The following is a 25,122-nucleotide window of genomic DNA, read 5'->3' as shown; positions in this document are numbered from 1 at the left end:
TATACAAAAGAAAACACTACACAGGCCACAGTGATAGCACAATTAAGCCAGAGGGGTAAGGGGGGGTGACGGTGAGGTGTTGGAAAGACAAGATTATTTAATCAAGTAATTTTTCCAAGGGTTGTACAGTTTTTGAGGGTATTAAAATTGATTTTAAACATTTGATTAATCTAGATTAACATCATGTTTTCTTCACTATCATGCAGCTTCCCCAAGTTTAGTAGCCATTTGACTTTGACAAGAGAGTTCATCTATAGTCCTCTGTGTGTCTCAGCTGTCATTTGTGATCTCAGCGTGTAACTTGGGAGTCTGTAGTCAGGTGAGTTGACTGAAAGAAGGCAGCTTTATTGTCCCAGAAAGTTCTGAGGAGATGAATCTCAGCTGGATCTGTGGGAATTGCACTGTAGATAAACCTGTAGGGTAATCACAACAGAGGAACAGAACCCCAGCAGGGGGATGTCTGTATAGGTTGGGTAGTGTGTGTTAAGCCTGTAATGGTTTGTTGGGAGCACATCATGGTCTGCTGTTATGAAACTAGAAAAGCAAGGGTGTTTGAGGAACTTGGTCATGGAAGGCTTCCTTTAAAGCTGCTTTGGATAGCTGAGGAAGAGATTAAGATGTTAACTATGCATCTGAAATAGGCAGTAACAGCTTGTCTGTGAAAGGAAACTGGTTGTTAATTAAGGATTAAATAATGGTTATCAGAATACTTGGTTTGACCTGTGGGAGTTGATTTTAAACCTTAAAAGAAATTTAAACAAATTGAAATATTTTTTGGACATAAGTCACAAATGTTAGGGAGAAAATACACATTTAAATAAGAAGCGTGAAAATTTTGGGTTAAGAAACATGAACACTGACCCGAATCCCATGGGAGGGAGAGGTAAACCTTCAGAGGGGCAGACACGCCTGGGAAGCCAGAAGAGACTACATTCTGCCCACATTTCTGACTCCAGAGGAAAACACCTAATGCCATCTGGGACCCTGGTGCACAGGATCCCCGGGAAAAGGCTGCACAGGCCCTCCTGGTTGCTGCCCTCACGGAGAGCTCAAAAGCAGCCCCCCAGGAGCAACTTCAGCCACAGGACCACAGGTAAGACCAACTTTTCTGCTCCAAGAGACCTGCCTGGTGGACTCAGGACACACAGAGGCAAAATTCCTCTTGCACTGGACACTTCCGGTTTTTACCTGGAGCCCCAGTCCACAGTTCCCTGCTCCCAAACACCTTGGGAGAGAGAGCTCACCGCCCGGACAGGTGGGAACTCCTGGGACTGCAGAGCGGGAGAGACCACCAATACTGCCCACCCCTGCCCACATCCCTGGCACAAGAGGAAACTGTATAGGGCCTCTGGGAACCGGAAGATAGGGGCACTCAAGTGGCAAGTCGCCTGCAGTCCAGAAACTGCCCAAATATGAAGGGACCCAATCAAAAGCTCCCTGCACCCAAATCACGTGGGAGGGAGAACTAAACCTTCAGAGGGGCAGACACACATGGGAAGCCAGAAGAGACTAGACTCTGTCCACATTTTGTTGTGAGAAGAATACTTTCTTTCTTTTCCTAGGGTGTAGTTTCCCTCCTTATGTTAGAGTTTTCCATCTACTATCCTTTGTTAGGCTGGATTTGTGGAAAGATAAATTGTGTAAATTTGGTTTTGTCATGGAATATCTTGGCTTCTCCAGCTATGGTAATTGAGAATTTTGCTGGATATAGTAGCCCAGGCTGGCATTTGTGATCTCTTAGAGTCTATATGATATCTGTCCAGGATCATCTAGCTTTCATAGACTCTGGTGAAAAATCTGGTGTAATTCTTATATGCCTGCTTTTATATGCTACTTGACCTTTTTCCCTTACTGCTTTTAATATTCTTTCTTTCTTTTGTATTTTTTGTGTTTTGACTATGATGTGATGGAAGAAATTCCTTTTCTGGTGCCATCTATTTGGAGTTCTGTATGCTTCTTGTATGTTCATGGACATCTCTTCCTTTAGGTTAGGGAAGTTGGATTCTATACTTTGTTGAAGATGGCCCTTTAAGTTGGGAATCATCGTTCTCTTCTATACCTATTATTCTTAGGTTTGATCTTCTCATTGTTTCCTCATGTTCTAGATTTCCTCAATGTTCAGAGTTAGCAGCTTTTTGCATTTTACATTATCTTTGTTGGTTGTGTCAATGTTTTCTATGGTACCTTCTGCCCCTGAGATTCTCTCTTCAATCTCTTGTATTCTGTTGATTATGCTTGCGTCTATGAACCATGATCTCTTTGCTAGGTTTTCTATTTCTAGGGTTGTTTCCCTTTGTGACATTTTTATTGTTTCTATATCCATTGTAAGTCCTGAAATGTTTTGTTCAATTCCTTCACCTGTTTGGTTATGTTTTCCTGTAATTTTTAAGAGATTATTGTGTTTCCTCTTTAAGGGCTTATCCTTGTCTACCTGTTCTATATTTCTTTAAGGAGGTTATTTATGTCCTTTTTAATGTCCTCTATCATCATCATGAGATGTGATTTTAACATCCAAATCTTGCTTTTCTGGTTTGTTTGGATATCCAGTATTTTCTATGGTGGAAGAACTAGGTTCTGATGATGCCAATAGTTTTGATTTCTGTTGCTTAGGTTCTTGTGCTTGCCTCTTGCCATCTAGTTATCTTGCTGTCTCTGGCTGGAACTTGTCCCTCCTGTGGGCCTGTGAGCCTGTGATCTTGGGAGTGAGAGTGCTCCTGAGGGACGAGCTCTCTCAGGGTAAGTTTTGGGTCCAAGAGCTGTGGCACAGCCCCAGGTCTGGGTGCAGATGGAAACCAGAGGGTCCTTTCCTAGGCTTCCCTATGGCTCCAGCAACCTACATGCTCCCTGAGTTTCTCTCCTTGGACAGTCAATGGAGAGAAAGTTGTGTCCCACTTGTGTGCTGTGAGTTTAGGAGGGAGAGTGCTCCTGGCAGACCAGCTCTCCGCAGGTAGGTTTTATGTCCAAGTGCTGTAAGACAGCCCCAGTTCTGGGCTGAGGTGTGTTTCTTGTATGCAGCAGAATAATGGATCCTGTTTATGTATCCAGTCTGTTAGCATGTATCTTTATATTGTTGGGTGATGAGGGGATAGGGGAAATGGGAAGGTAGGGTGGGTGGTAGATAATTAACACTCAGAGGGGGCTTCTTCTTCTATAGGGAATAGAGGAAGGACTTATGTGAGGGGGTACTACATGCAGAGGAAGGGCTAATATTGGGCTATAAAGTGAATAAATATATGCATTAAATTAAAAAAAGAAGCTGAAAGGGTACATTGATAACACAGGCATTAAGATTAACAATTAGTAAATGGGATATCATGAAGCTAAAAAGCTTCTATATAGCAAAGGACACCATCATTTGAGCAATATGACAGCCTACAGTATAATAAAAACGTCTATACAATTATACATCTGATAGAAAGTTAATATATATATAATATATTTAATTTTTAAAGAAGTGAACACCAGGAAAACAAATAACCCAATTTGAAAATGTGTTATAGAAATAAAAGGAGTTCTCAAATGATAAAATGCAAATGCCTGGGAATCTCTTACAGAAATGTTAAATATTCTTAGTCAAAAGGAAATGACTTTAAAACTAATTTGACATTTCACCTTACAGACCCACACATAAATCCACACGTGTATAATCACTTAATTTTTGATAAAGAAGACAGAAATACAGAACATTAAAAAGTACACATCTTCAACAAATGGTGTTTGTCTTATTACTCATCTAAAAGAATAAATATAGATCCATATCTACCATCCTGCACAAAACTCAAGCCAAATCGGATCAAAGACTTCCACATAAATCCATATACACTGAAGAACTTCACATAAGAGAAAGTGAGAAATAGCATTGAATGCATAAGCATAGGAGATGACTTCCTGAATAGAACACCAGTGCAGTGGCGCAGCAGTGAAAGAGATACGTTCTTTCATTTTTGGTGGGAGTGCAAACTTGTACAGCCACTTTCAAAATCAGTTTGGCTGTTCCACGGAAATTTTTGAATCAAGACAAAGCTATACCACTTTGGGGCATATACCCAAAGATGCTCCATAATAACACAAAAAGACTTGTTCATCCATGTTCATAGCAGCTTTATTCGTAATAGCCAGAAACTGGAAACAACCTAGACATCTCTCAACTAAAGAATGGATGAAGAAAATTTGGTACACTTACACAATGTATAGTACTCATCTACTTTAAAAAAAAAAGTATCACGAGATTTTCAGGCAAATGGTTAGAACTAGAAAAAAATCATTCCGAGTGAGGTAACCCAGACCCAGAAAGACAAACATAGTACATAGTCATGTACCTGTTGCTCTACATCCTTGCCAGCATGAGCTGTCCCTTGTATTTTTTTAATCTTAGTCATTCTAACAAATATAAGATGAAATCTTAGTCATTTTGATTTTCATTTCCCTGATGGATAAGGATGTTGAACATTTCTTTAAGTGTTTCTCAGCTATTTGAAATTTCTCTACTGAGAAATCTCTTTTTTAGATATTTACCCCCATTTTAAAATTGGAGTATTTGATTTGTTAATGTCTAGTTTCTTGAGGTTTTTTTATACATTTTGGATAAGTGGATATTAGCTGTTATGTAAATGATAATCAAGCTGCAATCCATAGACCCAGAGAGGTTAGTTAAAGAGGAATATTCTAGCAACCAGACACATGGATCTCCTTGAGAAAAGGAAATGGGTTTTGTGGATGGACTGGAGGTGGGTGAGGACATGAACAGGAAGCATCAAGATGGGTGTGGAATGAAGGAAGAGAGTGCCAGGAGAAACAACTGGAACTGGGGTCATAAGGTGTGTGGAAACCTAGCATAGTGAAAACTTGGAATCTATGAGGATGACTCTAGTGAGGACTCAGCATATGGAGTAATTGAGGATATGGAGTCTGAATTGGTCATCTTTAATTGCCAGGCAAGGCTTCACTGGTTGCTATGGGTTGCATTCAGTTAAGTTGTTAGCGAAGGAGGACCCATGGAGACTCCTAAAACCAGGATGGTGCTAGGACAGAGTGCTACTTTCTGCAAACTGACACCACCTGCTTTCTGCAAAACTTAGGCTCAATTGCAAAGAACAACATCCACAAAACCCACTGGAAAGTTCAAACTGGTGTCTGCTTAGAACCTTCACCCTGACATTCTAGTCTCTTTGGTAGGGGAAGGTAGTCTGCAGGATATGGATAGAGAATCCAGGACACCAACCCAGCCACAAATCTCTCGACCAACCATCTGTTCTGCTGGAAAAATTGCTGGGGCAATGGTGTCACAGACACCATGGAGTGGCCAACTAATGTTGAGTTTAACTTGATATCCATACTGCAAGGGGAAGCACATGTCCTGCACTGTCTAGGTGGCCAGAATCCAGAAACTAGATATCCTAGAGACCTAGATGGGGAAAAATCAATGAAATGATTCCTAATAATATTGTTATACTCATAGATTGGTGCCTTCTCCAGTTGTCATCAGAGAGACTTTTTCCAGCAGCAGATGGGACTTGAGCCAATATCCACATCCAGATATTATATGGAGACAGAGTCTAAATTGGACATCAGGGAATCCCACAGAAGTAGGAATCAGAGGGGATGGACACCATGACAATGTGTCCCAGTGAATCAACTAAGCTGGGCTCATATGGGTTCACAGAAACTAAAACAATAAACACAGGGCCTGCAATGGTCTATACCAAGTCCTCTGTGTATGTGTTATGGCTGTTAGCTTGATGGTTTTGTGAAACTCCCAATAGTAGGAGTGAGTGTCTCTGACTCTTTGTCTATTCTTGGAACTCTTTTCCTCCTATTAGGTTGCCTTGTTGAGCCTCAATCTGAGGTCTTTCACCTTGCCTAATTGTATCTTGTTTTGTCCTATTTGGGTGCTATCTCTTAGAGGCCTGCTCTTTTCTGAAGGAAAGCTAAGGGGGAGTATATCTGGAAAGAAGGGAGGTGGAGAGGAACTGGGAGGAGGTGATGGAAGGGAAACTGTAGTCAGGATGTATTATATGAAAGAAAAATAGTTTTTAAGTTTTAAAAAAGTATGTATGGGTAATCCAGGGGGGAAGAGCCTAAATGGAGATACAGAGAGGTATAGCAGAAATCCAGGATAGATGAAAAACTGCATATTACTGTATACGCTAATTAAACAATCCTAATTTTTATTTCAAATGGAGAAGGTATCTTGCTGCTCCCAGAAGCTATAGATTGGGAGGTAGACTATTCCAGTACCAGCTGCATACTGCCCTGAGAGTTGTTGTCTATAGAGTCCTAGAGCTGCATATATTTTGAATGCTAATTGTCCTCCCAAAAAACTGTTTGCACAAAGGGTCTGCATGTGGCTTCTGAGAACCTGCCCCCAGTTGGTCCTGGTTGGTAAATAAAAATACCAGCAGCTAATAGCTGGGAAGGACAGACAGAGGCAGGATTTTAGGATGTCCTGGACTTTGAACCGGAGTAGAGAAAGAAAGAGATCCGACATGCGAGGAGAGTGTGGAGAGAGGAAAATCATGGGGTAGAGAAGCAAGGAGAGTGCTCTGGGCTCTGGGTCAAGAAAGTGTGATCTAGACTTGGAGTTAAGAGCAGTCAAGATGGAACATGGAAGTGATTAAGTGATAACTCAGAATTATCAGTGGAAGGTAGATTCTAGCAGCATGGAAGCTAGACAGTCATCCAGCTATTGTGCTGCTTAAGGCATACTAAAATATAAAGGCTGTGTGTGTGTGTGTGTGTGTGTGTGTGTGTGTGTGTGTGTGTTATTTGGGAACCTTGACGATTGAGGCAGGTAGCAAACCATGAGATGGGATTTAATAATTATTTAGTTAATTCAACAGAGTCCTCTAGAGGCTCTGAAATAGTAAAGTCTGTTGCAATTGATCTTGATACCACGTGTTTTACAAAAAACACAAATAGAAATCAAGCTGGAACTAAATTAATCCTCCCTTTTGGCTAGTGTTCGTAGTCCTATTCAAACTTCTGAGGAGAAAAATTCATCAACAGCCTTTCTAAATTATAAAGCCAGAATGCAACAATACTGTGAGATGGCCAGGATGTTCCAACAGCTGCAATATAGGTATGACTGTTTTTGAGGTAATCAACTACTCTCTAATTGTATCTGAGATACCATGGGAGGGAATACATACTTAATCATCAAAAGCTTATGGTTAAGGTGTCACAGCTCCAAGGAGGGATTTACTACTGATGTTTTGCTAAATGGACATATGCCAAGCTGCCCTCTACATGTGTAATTTTTATACTGATATAGTGCTGCTACTATCCTTGATCATAGATGCTACATTTTAGTGGGTAATGGTAAACAAAAAGATTTGCAATTTAACAAAGTGCTAAAAATAAATGATTGTTGAGTCCTTAACAGTAAATAGTACACAAATATTACCACCCACACGGGAAACACAGAAGAAAGGACAGAAAGACTATAGCAACTGGAATATGAAAGGAATTCTGTGAAGCACAATCTTCTGGATATGACATGATTGTTGAGCATGCCACAGAGCAGTGGCAGCTACCTATACAAGACTCACATCAAAAATTCAAAAGATAAGAAAATAGAACAGATATATTTAGGAGAAAGTAGGCAGTCAGTGGGAGTGTGATGGTACAAGGTTTGAAGGGATGAATATGATCACAATGCAATATAATACATACATATATATAATTTCATATAACATATATATATGTATATATATATATGAAACCCACAAAGATTAAAAATAAAAGAAAAACACCAATATTATAAAAAACCTTGTACAGGCTGGTTTTGTGTGTCAACTTGACACAAGTTAGAGTTATCACAGAGAAAGGAAACTCCCTTAAGGAAATGCCTCCATGAGATCAAGCTGTTACACATTTTCGTAATTAGTGATCAAGAGGGGAGAAGCCAATCCATTGTGCATGGTGCCATCCCTGGGCTGGTCGTCCTGAATTCTATAAGAAAACAAGCTGAGCAAGCCAGAGAAAGCAAGCCAGCAAGCAGCATCCCTCCATGTCCTCTGCATCAGCTCCTGCCTCCAGGTTCCTGCCCTCGTGTGAGTTCCTGTCCTGATTTCCTCTGATGATGAACAGTAATATGGAAGTGTACATTGAATAAATCCTTTCCTCTCCAACTTGCTTCTTGATTATGATATATTTGTTCAGGAATACAAACCCTTAGAAAAACCTTTTAAAAGTTATACCTTTCTCAAACTTATAATGCTGCCATAGAATCCTTAAAGACACTAATTTTTGTAAATTTCATATGTATACTTCTTAACAATTCTCAAATTTGGTAGAATATATTTTTTAAAGTATGTCCTAGTGATTTATTCAAAATTTATTGCTGTCTGTTGCTCCCTTTTTGCTCCTACTTTAATGAGAGTCTTATGTTCTATTTCTTCATTAGTTTTGTTAATATTTTCTTGAATAGATTTTCATATATACATATATATAAACAATTTTATTGGACATATTTTATTTACATTTCAAATATTATTCTCTCACCCAGTTTTCTGTCCATAAGTCCCCTATACGTCCCCTTCTATAAGGGTGTTCCCCTCCCCATCCACCACCCATCGCACACACCCAGACATTCCCTTACACTGGGGGCCCAACCTTGACAGCACCAAGGGCTTCTCCTTCCTTTGGTACCAAACAAGGACATCCTCTGCCACACATGCAGATGGGGCCATGGGTCAGTCTTTGGGTAGTAGTTTAATCCCTAAGAGCTCTGGTTGGTAGGCATTGTTGTTCTTATGGGGTTGCAAGCCCCTTCAGCTCTTTTCTCTAAATCCTCCAACAGGGATGCCATTCTGTTCAAAGGTTGAACATTTCAACCATTCAAACGTTCAATGGTTTGCTGCCAGCATTCACCTCTGTATTTGTTATACTCTGGTTCTGTCTATCAGGAGACACCTATATCGAGTTCTTGTCAGCATACACTTCTTAGCTACATCCATCTTATCTGGTTTTGGTGGCTGTATATATATATATGGGCCACATGTGGGGCCACCAAGGAATGCTTGTTCTTGCATTCTCTGCTCCAAACTTTGCCTCCATCTCCCCTCCTATGAATATTTTTGTTCCCCCTCTTGAGAAAGACTGAAGCATCCACACTTTGGTCATCATTCTTCTTGAGTTTCATGTGGTCTGTGGATCATATCGTAGGTAATTGAGATTTTGGGCTAATATCCACATATCAGTAGGAGCATACCATGTATGTTTTTCTGTCACTGGTTTACTCACTCAAGATGTTATTTTCTAGTTCAATAAATTTTCCTATGAATTTCATAAAGTCATTGTTTTTGATAGCTGAGTAATATTCCATTGTGTAGATGTACCACATTTTCTGTATCCACTCCTCTGTTGAAGGGCATCTGGGTTCTTTCCAGCTTCTGGCTATTAAAATAAGGCTGTTATGAACATAGTGGAGCATGTGTCTTTGTTGTATGTTGGAGCATCTTTTGGGTATATGCCCAGGAGAAGTATAGCTGGGTCCTCAGGTCCAATTTTCTGAAGAAATTCAGACTGATTTCCAGAGTAGTTGTACCAGTTTGGAATCCCACCAAAAATGGAGGAGTGTTCCTCTTTCTCCACATCCTCACCAGCATCTGCTGTCGCCTGAGTTTTTAGCCATTCTGAGTGGTGTGAGGTGGAATCTCAGGGTTGTTTTGGTTGGCATTTCCCTGATGACTAAGGATGTTGAGTATTTCTTTAGGTACTTCTCAGCCATTCAACATTCCTGAACTGAGAATTTTTCTTTACCTCTGTACCCCATTTTTGAAAGGGGTTATTTGACTCTCTGGAGCCTAACTTCTTGAGTTCTTGGTATATTTTGGATATTAGCTCTCTGTCAGATATAGAATTGTTAAAGATCTTTTCCCAATCTGTTGGTTGCCATTTTGTCCTAAAGATAGTGTTTTTGGCCTTACAGAGGCTTCGCAGTTTTATGAGGTACCATTTGTCCATTCTTGATCTTAGAGCATAATCCATTGTGTTTTATTCAGGAAATTTTCCCCAGTGCCCATGTGATAGACTCTTCCCCACTTTTTCTTCTATTAGTTTGAGTGTATCTGGTTTGATGTGGAGGTCCTTGAGCCAACTGGACTTAAGCTTTGTACTGGGCAATAAGAATGGATCAACTTGCATTCTTCCACTTGCTGACCTCCCATTGAACCAGCACCATTCGTTGAAAATGCTATCTTTTTCCCATTGGAAGGTTTTAGCTCCTTTGTCAAATATCAGGTGAGGATAGGTATGTGGGTTCATTTCTGGATCTTCAATTATATTCCACTGACTTACCTGCCTGTCTTTGTGCCGATAACCATACAGTTTTTATCACTTTTGTTCTGTAATACAGGTTGAGGTCAGGGATGGTGATTCTCCCAGAAGTTCTTTTATTGTGGAGTATAGTTTTCTGTATCCTGGAATTTTTGTTATTCCAAATGAATTTGCATTTTGCTTGTTCTATCGCTATAAAATATTTAGTTGGAATTTTGATTAGAATTGCATTGAATCTGTAGATTGCTTTTGGCAAAATGGCCATTTTTAATCCTGCCAATCGATGAGCATGGGAGGTCTTTCCATCTTCCGAGATCTTCTTCAATTTCTTTTTTCAGAGACTTGAAGTTCTTTTCATACAGTTCTTTCACACATGCTTGGTTAGAGTAACACTGAGGTATTTTATATTATCTGGGACTATTGTGAAGAATGTCATTGGTCTAATTTCTTTCTCAGCCTGTTGATCCTTCTAGTAGAGGGAGGCTACTGTTTTGTTTCAGTTAATTTTATACCCAGCCATTTTGCTAAAGTGTTTTATCAGACTTAGTAGTTCTCTGGTGAAACTTTTGGGATCACTTAAGTATACTATCATATCATCTGCAAATAGTGATATTTTGACTTCTTCCTTTCCGATTTGTACCCCCTTTGACCTCCTTTCGATATCTGATTGCTCTGGCTAGAAGTTCGAGTACTATTTTGAATAAGAAGGAAGAGAGTGGGCAGCCTTGTCTAGTCCCTGATTTGTGGTTTCTATTGAGAGATTTGCAGGAATTCTGATGTGTTTGCCTTTATGTGTAACTTGTTCTTCTCTCTTCTGGCTTTCATTATTTTTGGTTTATTCTCTATTCTTAAGGTTTTGACTGACTGGTTGTGGTGGTGGACCACAGTAGGATTTGCTGAAGGAGTTAGAGGCAGGAGGATCACTAGTCCCAGGCCAGCCTGGGAAACACATTTAGAAAAAAAAAAGTTTTGACTGTAATATAATATGATGTTATTGTCTGGATCTTGTCTATTTGGTGTTTAAATGTTTCCTGAACCTATCTATATGATTGCTTCTTTACATTTAGAGAAGTTTCTGCTATGATTTTAATAAGTACATTGTTTATGCCTTTAACATGTTCTTCTCCTTTTATTTACATAATTGATAATTTTGATCATTTCATGGTATCCTATAGAATAAATATATATACATATATATATATATAATTTTCTTCTTATTGTATCTTTTTAATTCTGGTTGAATTTTTAGGGTCTCTTGGGTATAGAGTCATGTCTTGATGGACACAGAGTTATTCATGGGTTGTACATGTACCTTGGAGGGATAAATTAAACATCCTATTTATGGCTGGGAGTTCAATAAATGACTCAAACTCAGTATTTGTCCAGGTACAAGTCTACGCATTAACTAACTTCCAGTGCAAATGAGATAAGTGAAGCTACCACCCCTTATTTTAAAAAGGCTCTTTTTAGGGGTTGCGGATTTAGCTCAGTGGTAGAGCACTTGCCTAGGAAGCACAAGGCCCTGGGTTCGATCCCCAGCTCCGGAAAAAAAAAAGGGCTCTTTTTACAGCAAATGGAGACCATCACAGAAAACTGCAACAGGACGCAGTGCAAGGGTAATAGATGGTAGGGAACACAGGGCCAGTGGATAAATCTACATCACAATGATCACATCTCTAGAACATCATGGAAGATGGAGCAAAATGACTGTAAGTGTCAGAATACCACAGAGCTCTGCAACAGGTTCTCCTAAAAATGTATGCATGCACAAGATTGTAAAATATCAATATCAATAGACATGTTCATGTGGAAGAAGGGAAATTTCATGGGGTCCCAGCCATAGACAAAGAACTGCAGGCTGTTTATGATTGCTGGGAGAATTAGCCCTTCAAGGTTGGTTGTCCATTGTAGAGTTGTCAGCCCTTAAACCATATGTATGCAAACAACAAAAACAGAATCAGGAGATTGTGTGAGTGTGTGTACATGTGCATACATCTATACATATATAAAAATCAAGAAAGAAAAAGAGGCTACCTATTTGAGCAGGACATGGAAGAGTTACGAATGAAGGTATCTGTGATGGGCTAGAAGGAAGAAAGGAAAATAAGAAACTATATCATTCTATTTCAATTAAATCTTATCAAAAGTTTTCAACAATAAAAATTTAATTATCAATAAATGAAGTGTAAACTATAATGGAATTATATAGGATTTTTTTCAATAACATCAAGCAATATTTTTTCCCTTGGTAGAATGGGTTTTAAACTCTCTGTATGATATTTCAGGTAGAGAACTGCATTGGTGGGGAAGACACAGTTTACAGTTCTAGTTTAAATCTGGAAAACTAAATCAGTACTATGTATTGTTCCAATGGCATATAGACCAACTACCTTTGGAAGAGAGTTTCCCACACTACAGCACAACTGCAGTTCAACTTCCTCTTTAATGATATATTGGGTTCCACAGCTCTGTTTAGGGAAAACAGAGTGGGATCCTTTCTGTAGTTTCCTCCTGACTTAGGCAGAGAACTTTGAGAGCAAGACTGTCTCAGTTCTCAGACTCACATTTCTGTCCCCTTACTCTCTCCCCTAAGTATACATGACCATTGGTTCTGTTCAGCTTTGAGTTCTTCAGATCCCCTCCCACTATGGTATTCAACTGTGCAAGTTGTAGGGAGTTTGGAGAAGGAAGAGGGAAACCCTTCACGTGCATTACTGCCAAACTCACCCATTGTCCTTATGAAAGAAATTGCCACAAACCCCTAGTCTCATACATAAATCCCCTTTCTCTGTGTCCATGACAGTTTACAGGGCAATTGGTCCAGACTCTGCTCTAGCTCATCACAGTGTTGATGTGAATGGGGAAGAGAGGGTAAAAGCCAATGTCAGAAATTTTCTACTGACAATAACAGTGTCCTGCTTCAGTGTTCAACTCCCAGGTGTCCCCCACCCCAATTATGCATCTAGTCCTTGGTCATCCAGCTAATTATTAAGGCAAGAATTTCCTGTAGTTTGCCCTAACCTACTCCAAGCCACTGATGGCAGCTGAGAACTTTCCATAGCCTCTCCCACCTATTTTCTCAAAAAAAAAATCTCAGCTACTATTGTTAACATCCATTTACAACTATGATTTCTTTAAGGAATAAAAATGCCTGTGTTTCAACCATCCTGCCTTATTTTCTTTCACAAAGTTAAATGGATGAGGCTGCTAAATGCTGTTTTACCCAGAAGTCTTTCAGTGTTCTTTAAGTAGTACTTATAATCATTTTGATACAACTATATAACAAACTACTACAATAAAAGCAGTAAGTTGATTATGTGATTGTATATATTTTCTCCATTTTCCTTCACTAATTAAAATTTCTCAAATATATTAAATGATTCACATAACAAGATTTAAATAAGAAATGTGGTTTTTATTAGATCTCCCCTTAAGGTTTGTTTCAGTTTATGTATTATGTATTATGTCTAAGCCTATAGATTCGTACATAACCAGATTCTTCTATAGTCTTGATGAACTCTATACAATGTTGTATCCTTCTGTCTCCAAAGACACTGTCTCTGAAGAAGAACAGTGTAACATAATTTTTTAAACCTGAAATTAGGTTACTCTGTAGATTCATTAGTGAGTGTACATCACCAGGGATTATGTTTATTTAGTTAGTCGCATCTTTACCAAATAAGCAAAGGTTAAGCTAGAAGAAGATGCTCATGGCTCTGATAAGTCAGAGTAACAAGAATCACAAGTAGAAATCATTGTTCACATCCTGCAGCCTTCATATCAGTGATTTGTTGGTTTTCTTTTACAGGAAGAAGGCTTAAACAGTATAATAAGGAAGTCCAAGAAACTGAATACAGATGGATTCTGGCAAGGTGTCCATGCATCCTCAAGCAGTCTCAGGCTTGACAGTGGCAAAGGTAACTAGGAGATGATATGAATAGTCATGTCAATTATCATTTTGATGAAGGTATTTTAAGACTTCAAACTTCAACAACCAATAAAATCTAACATTAACTGTCACAATCAATATTCTTTTCTTTACTATATTTACTTTGTTTGATCTCAGTTTTTTTATACCTTGAAAAACTTTAATTCATAGAATGAGGAATAAATATATGATAATTTCTATATTTTATAAAGTATTCTTTTAATTTATATAACAAAATTTCCTTGCATATATAAATGCAATCTGGGGACCTTTTATATAATAATAATATATAGCATTTAAGTGTTAGAATCAGCTGGTCACACATGCCTATAAATCTCATCATGTGAAAGGATGACAGAATAAATAAATAAACATTTTGATAGCTGTTGATAAATCTTTCACCTTTATTAAGAACCTCAAATTAATAATAATTAATAATAATAATGATAATAATAATATATCCATGCCCTATCCCCAAAGAATGACAAATTGTTGAACAGTGAATTACCTCATTAGAAATCTCTCTCCTCATTCCATTTTGAAAATAGAATAAACGAAAGTCAGCTAGCTACATCAATAACACTGACTACTAAGAAATAGCAGTGACAATGTTAATCTTTAACTCAACGGCATGATCTCTGTCCCCTCTGAGACTAGATGTAGAGTAGGTAGAAGAAATTTTTGAAAGCATCCAAGGAAAAGAAGGTGATTCCTCTGTTTTGACCTATAAAAATAAATAAAGCCAAATGTTGGTCTCTCGAAGAACCAAAGTAGTTAATTTTGGTGAAGCATATGTGTAATCCTGAGAGGAGATTGACACTGGAGGATTGCACTTTAGAAGTCACCCTGCATTAAATATCTGAATATCTTATCTGAAAACAGTTTTAACTAAAAAAATTACCAAAAAATATATAATTAACTACCAATTTGACTTCATGCAAAATGTAAATAAACAAAGTCCATATGAAAATGTTTTGCATTAGAAACCCAAAGAGAAAGGAAATATCTTTGTAGATATCTGATTGGAAAATACACAATAGACAAATACATTTAGAAGCATTTGTTAGACAACCAGTTCAATGTGGAATTGTCTGAGTTCTGCCAAGTTGTATAATAAAAAAGGGGATGGGGTGGTCCACATTCCAAGATTTGATTCCTAAACCAGTGTTCTTTGTGCATTAATAACAGGTAATGGTTCTTAGGGTTGCAGAGACAGGAGTTTCCAGTACCACAGTTGTCAAACTTGCAGGAAGCTCTCTGGAAGATTTTAGACTAGAGCTGGAAAAATGAAAATCAACCAGGTAAGTTGGGAATAGAGCACTCTTGTTCTGTTGGAAGTGGTGGCTAAAAATCTGTCACAGGGAAGTAGAACATATTGAAGCATATTACCTTTCTTGAAAAGAACATGTTACTAGAATGGGTTGTGTCTGAAATATGTTCAAATTAATATGTCATGTCACAACTGAGAATTAAAATGGCTATGAAAAAATAGAGATATAGGTATAATGGAGATCACCTGAATAATGGTAATTTAAGGCCTAAGAACTGATGAAAATGCCATATTATTTAAGTAAAAACATAAAATTTTAATAACATTTGTCAACAGTCTAAAACAAACAAAAGAATCAAATCGACTCTCACAACCTCATAATTTGTAGAAAAGCCATTGTTTCTAACTGAATTTGCAAATGTTCATTCCAAATTAAATGATACCATTTACATATACATATGTACTCAATTGTGTCACAATATTTTCTGTTAAATTGCATTAGTCATTTTCCTTATTCTTTCATTCCATGTGTTATATTGAGGTTAAGGCTAGTCTATGTGTGAAAAGTAGATTCAAATGTAATGTGATGGGATAGGGAATCATCATAGACTACATATTTGTAATTTATTTTCAAAGTATTCCTTGAGAGGATGTGTGTTCTCTGGATAATTATATCATACTTTAAAGGTTTCTCTGCTTTGTACAACCTTGAATTCTTAAGTGATCACTAAGGGACAGAGAAACCCAATAAGGAGGCAGTATCATGGGAACAACTATGGAAGTGTGTGCGGGGCGTGGGGGTGTTTATAGGCATGTGGTACACATAGCTGAATTGATATGTATGCATGCACTGTATATTGATAAATGTTAAGTCTGCAAGTCTTCAGGAGAAAAACATAAAATTTCAGTAAACTAAATTAAATGTTTCGAGTACAAAGTTCCAAGAGAGACCAGAAGTGTCTGTATTGCGGAAAGTTTACTCACATTGTCCATCTTGTTTCAGCACTTTTCAAAGGAGCAACACATTTGGAAAAATGTATCATAAAATTCTATCCAATCTTGAAAATTGTTGAGCCAAATGGGGTTTTTGCTTCATATAAAATAACAGAACCCAAGGAGTTAGAAGTCCTTCCACAACATGCATTTAAAGGGTAATTTTTTGAGGTATAATGAATAAGAAAAATCTGGCAAATTTAAAGAAGAATGTGTATTTAAAAGACTAAATGTTCTATGCAGATCTAAAAGAAATCAGAAACCAAAGATGAGGAACCACACTGTCACAACCTTCATCTTACTTGGACTGACAGATAACCAACAACTGCAGGTTCTTATCTTTATCATTCTCTTCTTCACCTACTCACTGAGCATAACTGGAAATCTGGCCATCATCTCCCTCATCTTAGTGGATCCTCACCTTAAAACAGCCATGTATTATTTCCTTAAAAACTTTGCTGTCTTAGAGATCTCCTTCACATCTGCAAGCATCCCCAGATACTTGTATAGCATAGCAACAGGTGACAAAACAATTACCTATAATGCCTGTGTTGCCCAAGTATTTTTTACCGACCTCTTTGGTGTAACTGAATTTTTCCTTCTAGCTGCTATGTCCTACGACCGTTATGTGGCCATCTGCAGGCCACTGCACTATTTGACTACCATGAATACCGCTGTCTGCAGAAGACTTGTGTTTTGTTGTTGGGTAGCTGGCTTATTTATTTTAATTCCCCCACTTAGCCTCGGCCTAAATCTGCAGTTCTGTGATTCTAATATCGTTGATCATTTTATCTGTGATGCTTCCCCTCTCCTTAAAATCTCTTGTTCAGACACTTGGTTCATGGAGCACACAGTTCTCATCTGTGCTGTACTGACTCTCATTATAACGCTGGTGTGTGTTGTTCTCCCCTACGTTAATATCATCAAGACAATTCTTAGATTCCCTTCTGCCCAACAAAAGCAAAAAGCCTTTTCTACCTGTTCTTCCCACATGATTGTGGTTTCTATCACCTATGGCAGCTGCATCTTCATCTACATCAAGCCATCTGCAAAAAAGGAGGTGGCCATCAATAAGGGTGTGATGGTTCTCACTACTTCCATTGCCCCTATGCTAAACCCCTTCATCTACACACTTAGAAACAGGCAAGTCAAGCAAACCTTCGGTGATTCAATAAAAAGAATTATAGCATTTTTCAAGAAATAAGGCAGGGCGAAACCCAGTAACCAAGCAACGGTAAACTTCCCAAACTTCTTAGTCAAGTTGATTTTTCCTGAACACACTTTCTCATTGTATTCAACAGACATTCCTGCTCCCACAAACCTCTATTAGGATCATAACCTTCCATATGTGCTAATAGCTTTCAGAAATCATAACCCTGTTTCACTTGAAAATAAAGAATACCAGAAAATGATAAAGTAAAATAAAACAGAGAAGGGACTGCCAGCTTTTAGACCTTAAGCAAAAAAAGTAAGTCACCATTGTTTCTTCTAATTCAAAACTTTCAATTGATTAATTTGCTAACCCATTTAATAGATATTAGTGTGTATTGTTCCTAAGGTAGGTACTATTTAGGTCCTAAAAACAGAAGAGGACACAAATAAAAGAAAAAAACAAACAAACAAAAAAAACACAATCAAACTTCCTCCCCACCATGTACTCTCAGAAATACAAAGGAGAAGTGGAAATAAGACAGTGAGCAGATAATCAAAATGTTGCAAATGCATAGCAGGAATACTTTTCACTATAGTTCTATCATTTTTTGATATAGATAAGATAGAGACAATTGTGCTAAAATAAGTCAGGGACAGAGAGTCAAGAATGTGGGTTGTAGAAGGGCTGACCGAAGAGAAGTTGAGAATTGATTTGTGTTGTCGGAAGCTAGAATGGTAATGAGGAAGAGAAAGCTGAGGAAAGATTAATTAAATCACAGGTAGGTAGAAGGCAAAAGTTCCACTGAGATGTTGCAAGTATCATGATGATATTGGTAATGATAGCATACTATATAAGTCAGAAAACTTGAAAACAAATTTTGAATGTTTTTATCATACAGAAATCATTAATATTGAAGGTACAACATTTAAATTCTGACTTTACTATTTCACAGTGTTTTCTTCTATCAAGGCATCACATGATACTTTATGAATAACTTTATGTTTTAATGCATCCTTAAATAATTACTATGTAATAAAATAACCTTAAAAATAAAAAGGCTTACACTGGAATAGATATTTGCCATGAAAGAAAATAAGAATTTGATATCATAAAAAACATCAAAATAATAATTTTCGGTTCCTTTTTTTTTCATCTTCACTAACTTGGGTATTTCTTATTTACATTTCGATTATTATTCCCTTTCCCGGTATCCAGGCCAAAAAGCCCTAACACCTCCCCCTCTCCTTTTCTATTGGTGTTCCCCTCCCCATCTTCCCCACATTAACACCCACCTCCCAAAATCACATTCACAGGGGGTTCAGTGTTGGCAGGACCAAGGGATTCCCCTTCCACTGGTGATCTTACTAGGGTATTCATTGCTGCCTATGAGATTGGAGCCCAGGGTCAGACCATGTATAGTCTTTGCGTAGTGTCTTAGTCCCTGGAAGCTCTGGTTGGTTGGCATTGTTGTTCATATGGGGTCTCAACCCCCTTCAAGATCTTTCAGTCCTTTCTAAGATTCCTTCAACGGGGGTCACATTCTCAGTTCAGTGGTTTAATGATGGTCTTCGCCTATGTATTTGCTGTATTCTGGCTTTGTCTATCAGGAGAGATCTATGTCTGGTTCCTGTCTGCCTGAACTTCTTTGATTCATCCAACTAATCTAGTTTGTTGGCTGTATATGTATGGGCCACATGTGGGGCATGCTGGGAATGGGTGTTCCTTCTACCTCTGTTCTAAACTTTGCCCCCCTATTCCCTCCCAAAGGGTATTCTTGTTCCCATTTTAAAGAAGGAATGAAGCATTCGCATTTTGGTCATCCTTCTTGAGTTCATGTGTTCTATGCATCTAGGGTAATGCGATCATTTGGGCTAATATCTACTTATCAATGAGTGTAAACCAAGTATTTTTGTTGTGATTGGGTTACCTCACCCACGATGATATTTTCCAGTTCCATCCATTGGCCTATGAATTTCATAAAGTCACTCTTTTGATAGCAGAGTATTATTCCATTGTGTAGCTGTACAACATTTTCTGTATCCATTCCTCCGTTGAAGGGCATCTGGGTTATTTCCAGCTTCCGGCTATTATAAATAAGGCTGCTAGGAACATAGTGGAGCATGTGTCTTTGTTATATGTTGGGGCATTTTTGGGTATATGACCAAGAGAGGTATAGCTTGGTCCTCAGGTAGTTCAATGTCCAATTTTCTGAGGAAACTCCAGACTGATTTCCAGAATCTTTATACCAGTTTGGAATCCCACCAACAATGTAGGAGTGTTCCTCTTTCTCCACATCCTTGCCAGCATTTGCTGTCACCTGAGTTTTTGATCTTAGCCATTCTCACTGGTGTGAGGTAAAATCTCAGGGTCGTTTTGATTAGAATTTCCCTTATGACTAAAGATGTTGAACATTTCTTTAGGTGTTTCTCAGCCATTTGGCTTTCCTCAGCTGTGAATTCTTTGTTTAGCTCTGAATCCCATTTTTAATAGGGTTACTTGTCTCCCTGAAGTTTAACTTCTTGAGTTCTTCATATATTTTGGATATAAGCCCTCTATCGGTTGTATGATTGGTAAATACCTTTTCCCAATCTGCTTGTTGCCATTTTGTCCTAATAACAATGTCCTTTGCCTTACAGAAGCTTTACAGTTTTATGAGATCCCATTTGTCGATTCTTGATCTTAGAGCATAAGCCATTGGTGTTGGGTTCAGGAAATTTTCTCCAGTACCCATGTGTTCAAGATTCTTTCCCACTGTTTCCTCTATTAGTTTGAGTGTATCTGGTTTGATGTGGAGGTTCCTGATCCACTTGGACTTAAGCTTTGTACAGGGTGATAAGCATCGATCGATCTGCATTCTTCTACATGCTGACCTCCAGTAGAACCAGCACTATTTGCTGAAAATGCTATCCTTTTTCCATTGGATGGTTTTGGATCCTTTGTCAAAGATCAAGTGACCATAGGTGTGTGGGTTCATTTCTGAGTCTTCAATTCTGTTCCACTGGTCTATCTGTCTGTCTCTGTACCAATGACATGCAGTTTTTATCACTATTGCTCTGTAATACTGCTTGAGTTCAGCGATAGTGATTCCCCTGGAAGTCATTTTATTGTTAAGGATAGTTTTAATTCTCCTGATTTTTTTGTTATTCGAGATGAATTTGCAAATTGTTCTGTCTAACTCTTTGAAGAATTGGATTGGTATTTTGATGGGGATTGCATTGAATCTGTAGATTGCTTTTGAGGAAATGGCCATTTTTACTATATTAATCCTGCCAATCCATGAGCATGGGAGATCTGTCCATCTTCTGAGGTCTTCTTCAATTTCTTTCTTCAGAGGCATGAAGTTCTTATCATACAGATCATTCACTTGCTTGGTTAAAGTCACACTGAGGTATTTTATATTATTTGGGACTACTATGAAGGGTGTCATTTCCTTAATTTCTTTCTCAGATTATTTCTCTTTTCTGTAGAGGAAGACTACTCATTTATTTGAGTTAATTTTATACCCAGTCAATTTGTTGAAGTTGTTTATCAGGTTTTGTAGTTTTCTGGTGGAACTTTTGGGATCACTTAAATATACTATCATAACATCTGCAAATAGTAATATTTTGACTTCTTTTCCACTCTGTATCCCTTTGATCTCCTTTTGATGTCTGATTGTTCTAGTTAGAACTTCAAGAACTATATTGAATAAGTAAGGAGAGAGTGGGCAGCCTTGTGTGTAGTGATTTTAGTGGGATTGCATCAAGTTTCTCTCCATTTAGTGTAATGACAGCTAATGGTTTGCTGTATATGGTTTTACTATATTTAGGTATGGGCCTTGTATTCCTATCCTTCCCAGGACTTTTATCATGAAGGGGTGTTGAATTTTGTCAAATGCTTTCTCAGCATCTAATGAAATGATCATGTGGTTTTATCTTTCAGTTTGATTACATAGTGGATTACCTTTATGGTTTTTCGTATATTAAACCATCCCTGCATGCCTAGGATGAAGCCTACTTCATCACGGTGGATGTTTGTTTTGATGTGCTCCTGTATTCTGTTTGCCAGAATTTTATTGAGTATTTTGCGTTGATATTCATGAAGGAAATTAGCCCAAAGTCCTCTTTCTTTGTTGGTGTTGGGTCTTTGTGTGGTTTAGGTATAAGAGTAATGGTGGCTTCATAGAAGGAATTTGGTAGTGCTCCATCTGTTTCAATTTTGTGGAATAGTTTGGATAATATTTGCATGTGGTCTTCTATGAAGGTCTGATATAATTCTGCACTAAACCCATCTGGACCTGGGCTCTTTTTAGTTGGGAAGCCTTTAATGACTGATTCTATTTCTTTAGGAGTTATGGGGTTGTTTGAATGGTTTATCTGTTCCTGATTTAACTTCCGTACCTGGTATCTGTCTAGGACATTGTCCATTTCCTGCAGATTTTTAGGTTTGTTGACCGAAGGCTTTTGTAGTAGGATCTGATGATTTTTTTTGAATTTCCTCTGATTCTGTAGTTATGTCTCCCTTTTCATTTCTGATTTTGTTAATTTGGACACACTCTCTGTGTCCTCTCATTACTCTGGCTAAGGGATTATCTATCTTGTTGATTTTCTCAAAGAACCAACTTTTGGTTCTGTTGATTCTTTGTATGGACCTTTCTCTTTCTACTTGGTTGATTTCAGCTCTGAGTTTGATTATTTCCTGTCTTCTACTCCTTCTGGGTGTATTTGTTTCTTTTTGTTCTAGAGCTTTTAGGTGTGTTGTCAAGCTGCTGATATATGCTCTCTCCTGTTCCTTTCTGCAGCACTCCGAGCTATGAATTTTCCTATTAGCACAGCTTGTGTTCCATAAGTTTGGGTGTTCCATTTTCTTTAAATTCTAAGAAGTCTTTTATTTCTTTCTTTATTTCTTCCTTGACCAGGTTATCATTGAGTAGAGCACTGTGCAATTTTCATGTATATGTGGGCGTTCTTCCCATATTGTTGTTGAAGACCAGCTTTAGGCTGTGGTGGTCTGATAGGACTCATAGGATCATTTCTATCTTCCTGTATCTATTGAGGCCTATTTTATGACCAATTATATGATCAATTTTGGAGGAAGTACAATTAGGTGGTGAGAAGAATCCTTTTGTTTTAGGATAGAATGTTCTATAAATATCTGTTAAGTCAATTTGGTTCATGACTTCTCTTAGTCTGTCTATGTCTCTGTTTAATTTTTGTTTTCATGATCTGTCCATTGATGAGAGTGGGGTGTTGAAATCTCCTACTATCATTTTGTGTGAAGTGCAATTTTTGCTTTGAACTTCAGTAAGGTTTCTTTTATGTATGTAGGTGCCCTTGTATTTGGCACATAGATATTTAGGATTGAGAGTTCATCTTGGTGGATTTTTCCTTTGATGAATATGAAATGTCCTTCCTTATCTTTTTTGATGACTTTTTGTTGAAAATCAATTTAATTCAATATTAGAATGGCTACTCCAGCTTGCTACTTCAGACTATTTCCTTGGAAATTTCTTTTCCAGCATTTCATTCTGAGGTAGTGTCTGTCTTTGTCTCTGAGGTGTGTTTCCTGTAGGCAGCAGAATGCAGGGTCCTCATTGCATATCGAGTTTGTTAAGCTCTGTCTTTATTGGGGAGTTGAGACCATTGATGTTGAGAGATATTAAGGAATAGTGATTGTTGCTTCCTGCTATATTCGTATTTGGATGTGAGATTATGTTTATGTGCTTTTCTTCTCTTTGTTTTGTTTCCAAGATGATTAGTTTCTTGCTTTTTCTATGGTGTAGCTTGCCTCCTTATGTTGAGCTTTACCATTTATTATCCTTTGTAGGGCTGGATTTGTAGAAAGATATTGTGTAAATTTGGTTTTGTCATGGAATATCTTGGTTTCTCCATCTATGTTAATTGAGAGTTTTGCTGGATACAGTAACCTGGGCTGGCATTTGTGTTCTCTTAGGGTCTGTATGACATCTGTCCAGGATCTTCTGGCTTTCATAGTCTCTGTTGAGAAGTCTGGTGTAATTCTGATAGGTCTGTCTTTATGTTACTTGACATTTTTCTCTTACTGCTTTTAATATTCTTTCTTTGTTTTGTGCATTGGTGATTGGCTATTATGTGATGGGAGGAGTTTCTTTTCTAGTCCAATGTATTTGGAGTTCTGTAGGCTTCTTGTATGTTTATGGGCATCTCTTTCTTCAGGTTAGGGAAGTTTTCTTCTATGATTTTGTTGAAGATATTTACTCGTCCTTTGAGCTGAGAGTCTTTACTCTCTTCTATACCTATTATCCTTAGGTTTGATCTTCTCATTGAGTTCTGGATTTCCTGTATGTTTTGGACCAGTAGCTTTTCTGCTTTACATTATCTTTGACAGTTGTGTCGCTAATGTCTATGGAATCTTCTCCTGAGATTCTCTCTTCTATCCCTTGCATTCTGTTGGTGACTCTTGTATTTACGGCTCCTTGTCTCTTCCTTTGGTTTTCTATATCCAGGGTTGTTTCCATGTGTTCTTTCTTGATTGCTTCTATTTCCATTTTTAATTCCTTCACCTGTTTGATTGTGTTTTCGTGGAATTCTTTCAGGGAGTTTTGTGATTCCTCTCTATAGGCTTCTACTTGTTTATTTATGTTTTCCTCCGTTTCTCTAAGGGAGTTCTTTATGTCTTTCTTGAAGTCCTCCATCATCATAATCTAATGTGATTTTAAATCTAGATCTTGCTTTTTTGGTGCGTTTGGATATTCAGTGTTTGCTTTGGTGGGAGAATTGGTCTCCGATGATGCCATGTAGTCTTGGTTTCTGTTGCTTGGGTTCCTGCGCTTGCCTCTAGACATCAGGTTGTCTCTGGTGTTACCTTGTTCTGCTATTTCTGACAGTGTCTAGACCGTCCTACAGGCCTGTGTGTCTGGAGTGCTGTAGACCTATTTTCCTGATTTCTTTTAGCCATTTATTGGAAGAGAGTGTTCTTCTTTCAGGCGTGTAGTCTTTCCTGTCTACTGGTCATCAGTTGTTTTGTGGATGTTTGTCCTGACTTCACCAGGCAGGTTACTTGGAGCAGAAAAGTTGGTCTTACCTGTGGTCCCACAGCACAAGTTGCTCCTGGAGGTCTGCTTTTGAGCTCTCTGTGAGGGCGGCAACCAGGAGGGCCTGTGCTACCTTTTTCCGGGGCACCCGTGTACTGGGTTCCCAGATGTCATTAGGTGTTTTCCTCTAAAGTCAGAAATGTGGGCAGAGGATAGTCTCTTCTGGCTTCCCAGGTGTGTCTTCCCCTCTGAAGGTTTGGCTCTTCCTCCCACGGGATTTGGGTGCAGGGAGCTGTTGACCGGGTCTCTTCAGTTCCGGGCAGTGTCTCCATTTTAGGTACTTTAAAAATGTATTAAATTTATTTTTCATGTAATATGTTTTTGTTGGTTTAATTTCAACCACAGTCCCCCACCTTGACTCTTCCCAATCCTCTGTTCTTCCCCTCTTGCCTACATCTTCATCTGAATGTGAGGGTGGTCTGACTAAGACATCTGTTACACTGTTGATC

General features: G+C 38.2%; 1 protein-coding gene across 6 annotated transcripts in view; it reads left to right on the top strand.

The window, feature by feature from the left end:
• Positions 1-25,122, top strand: part of Or6c203 (olfactory receptor family 6 subfamily C member 203) — a 48,549-nt gene that overhangs the window by 18,364 nt on the left and 5,063 nt on the right. The window contains exons 2-5 of one of the 6 annotated variants that reach the window (XM_087555982.1): positions 14,087-14,195; positions 15,395-15,507; positions 16,480-16,627; positions 16,713-18,130. In XM_087555982.1, coding sequence (XP_087412108.1) covers positions 16,738-17,673 — 936 coding nt within the window. In that variant the 5' untranslated portion in view covers positions 14,087-14,195; positions 15,395-15,507; positions 16,480-16,627; positions 16,713-16,737 and the 3' untranslated portion in view covers positions 17,674-18,130. 6 annotated transcript variants of the gene reach the window in all.

Source organism: Rattus norvegicus, chromosome 7 (genome assembly GCF_021556685.1).
Source record: "Rattus norvegicus strain SHRSP/BbbUtx chromosome 7, alternate assembly SHRSP_T2T, whole genome shotgun sequence".
In the NCBI taxonomy this organism is placed as follows: domain Eukaryota; kingdom Metazoa; phylum Chordata; class Mammalia; order Rodentia; family Muridae; genus Rattus; species Rattus norvegicus.
The sequence above is the reverse complement of the archived record's forward strand: the minus strand, read 5'-3'. Positions and strand labels throughout refer to the sequence as shown.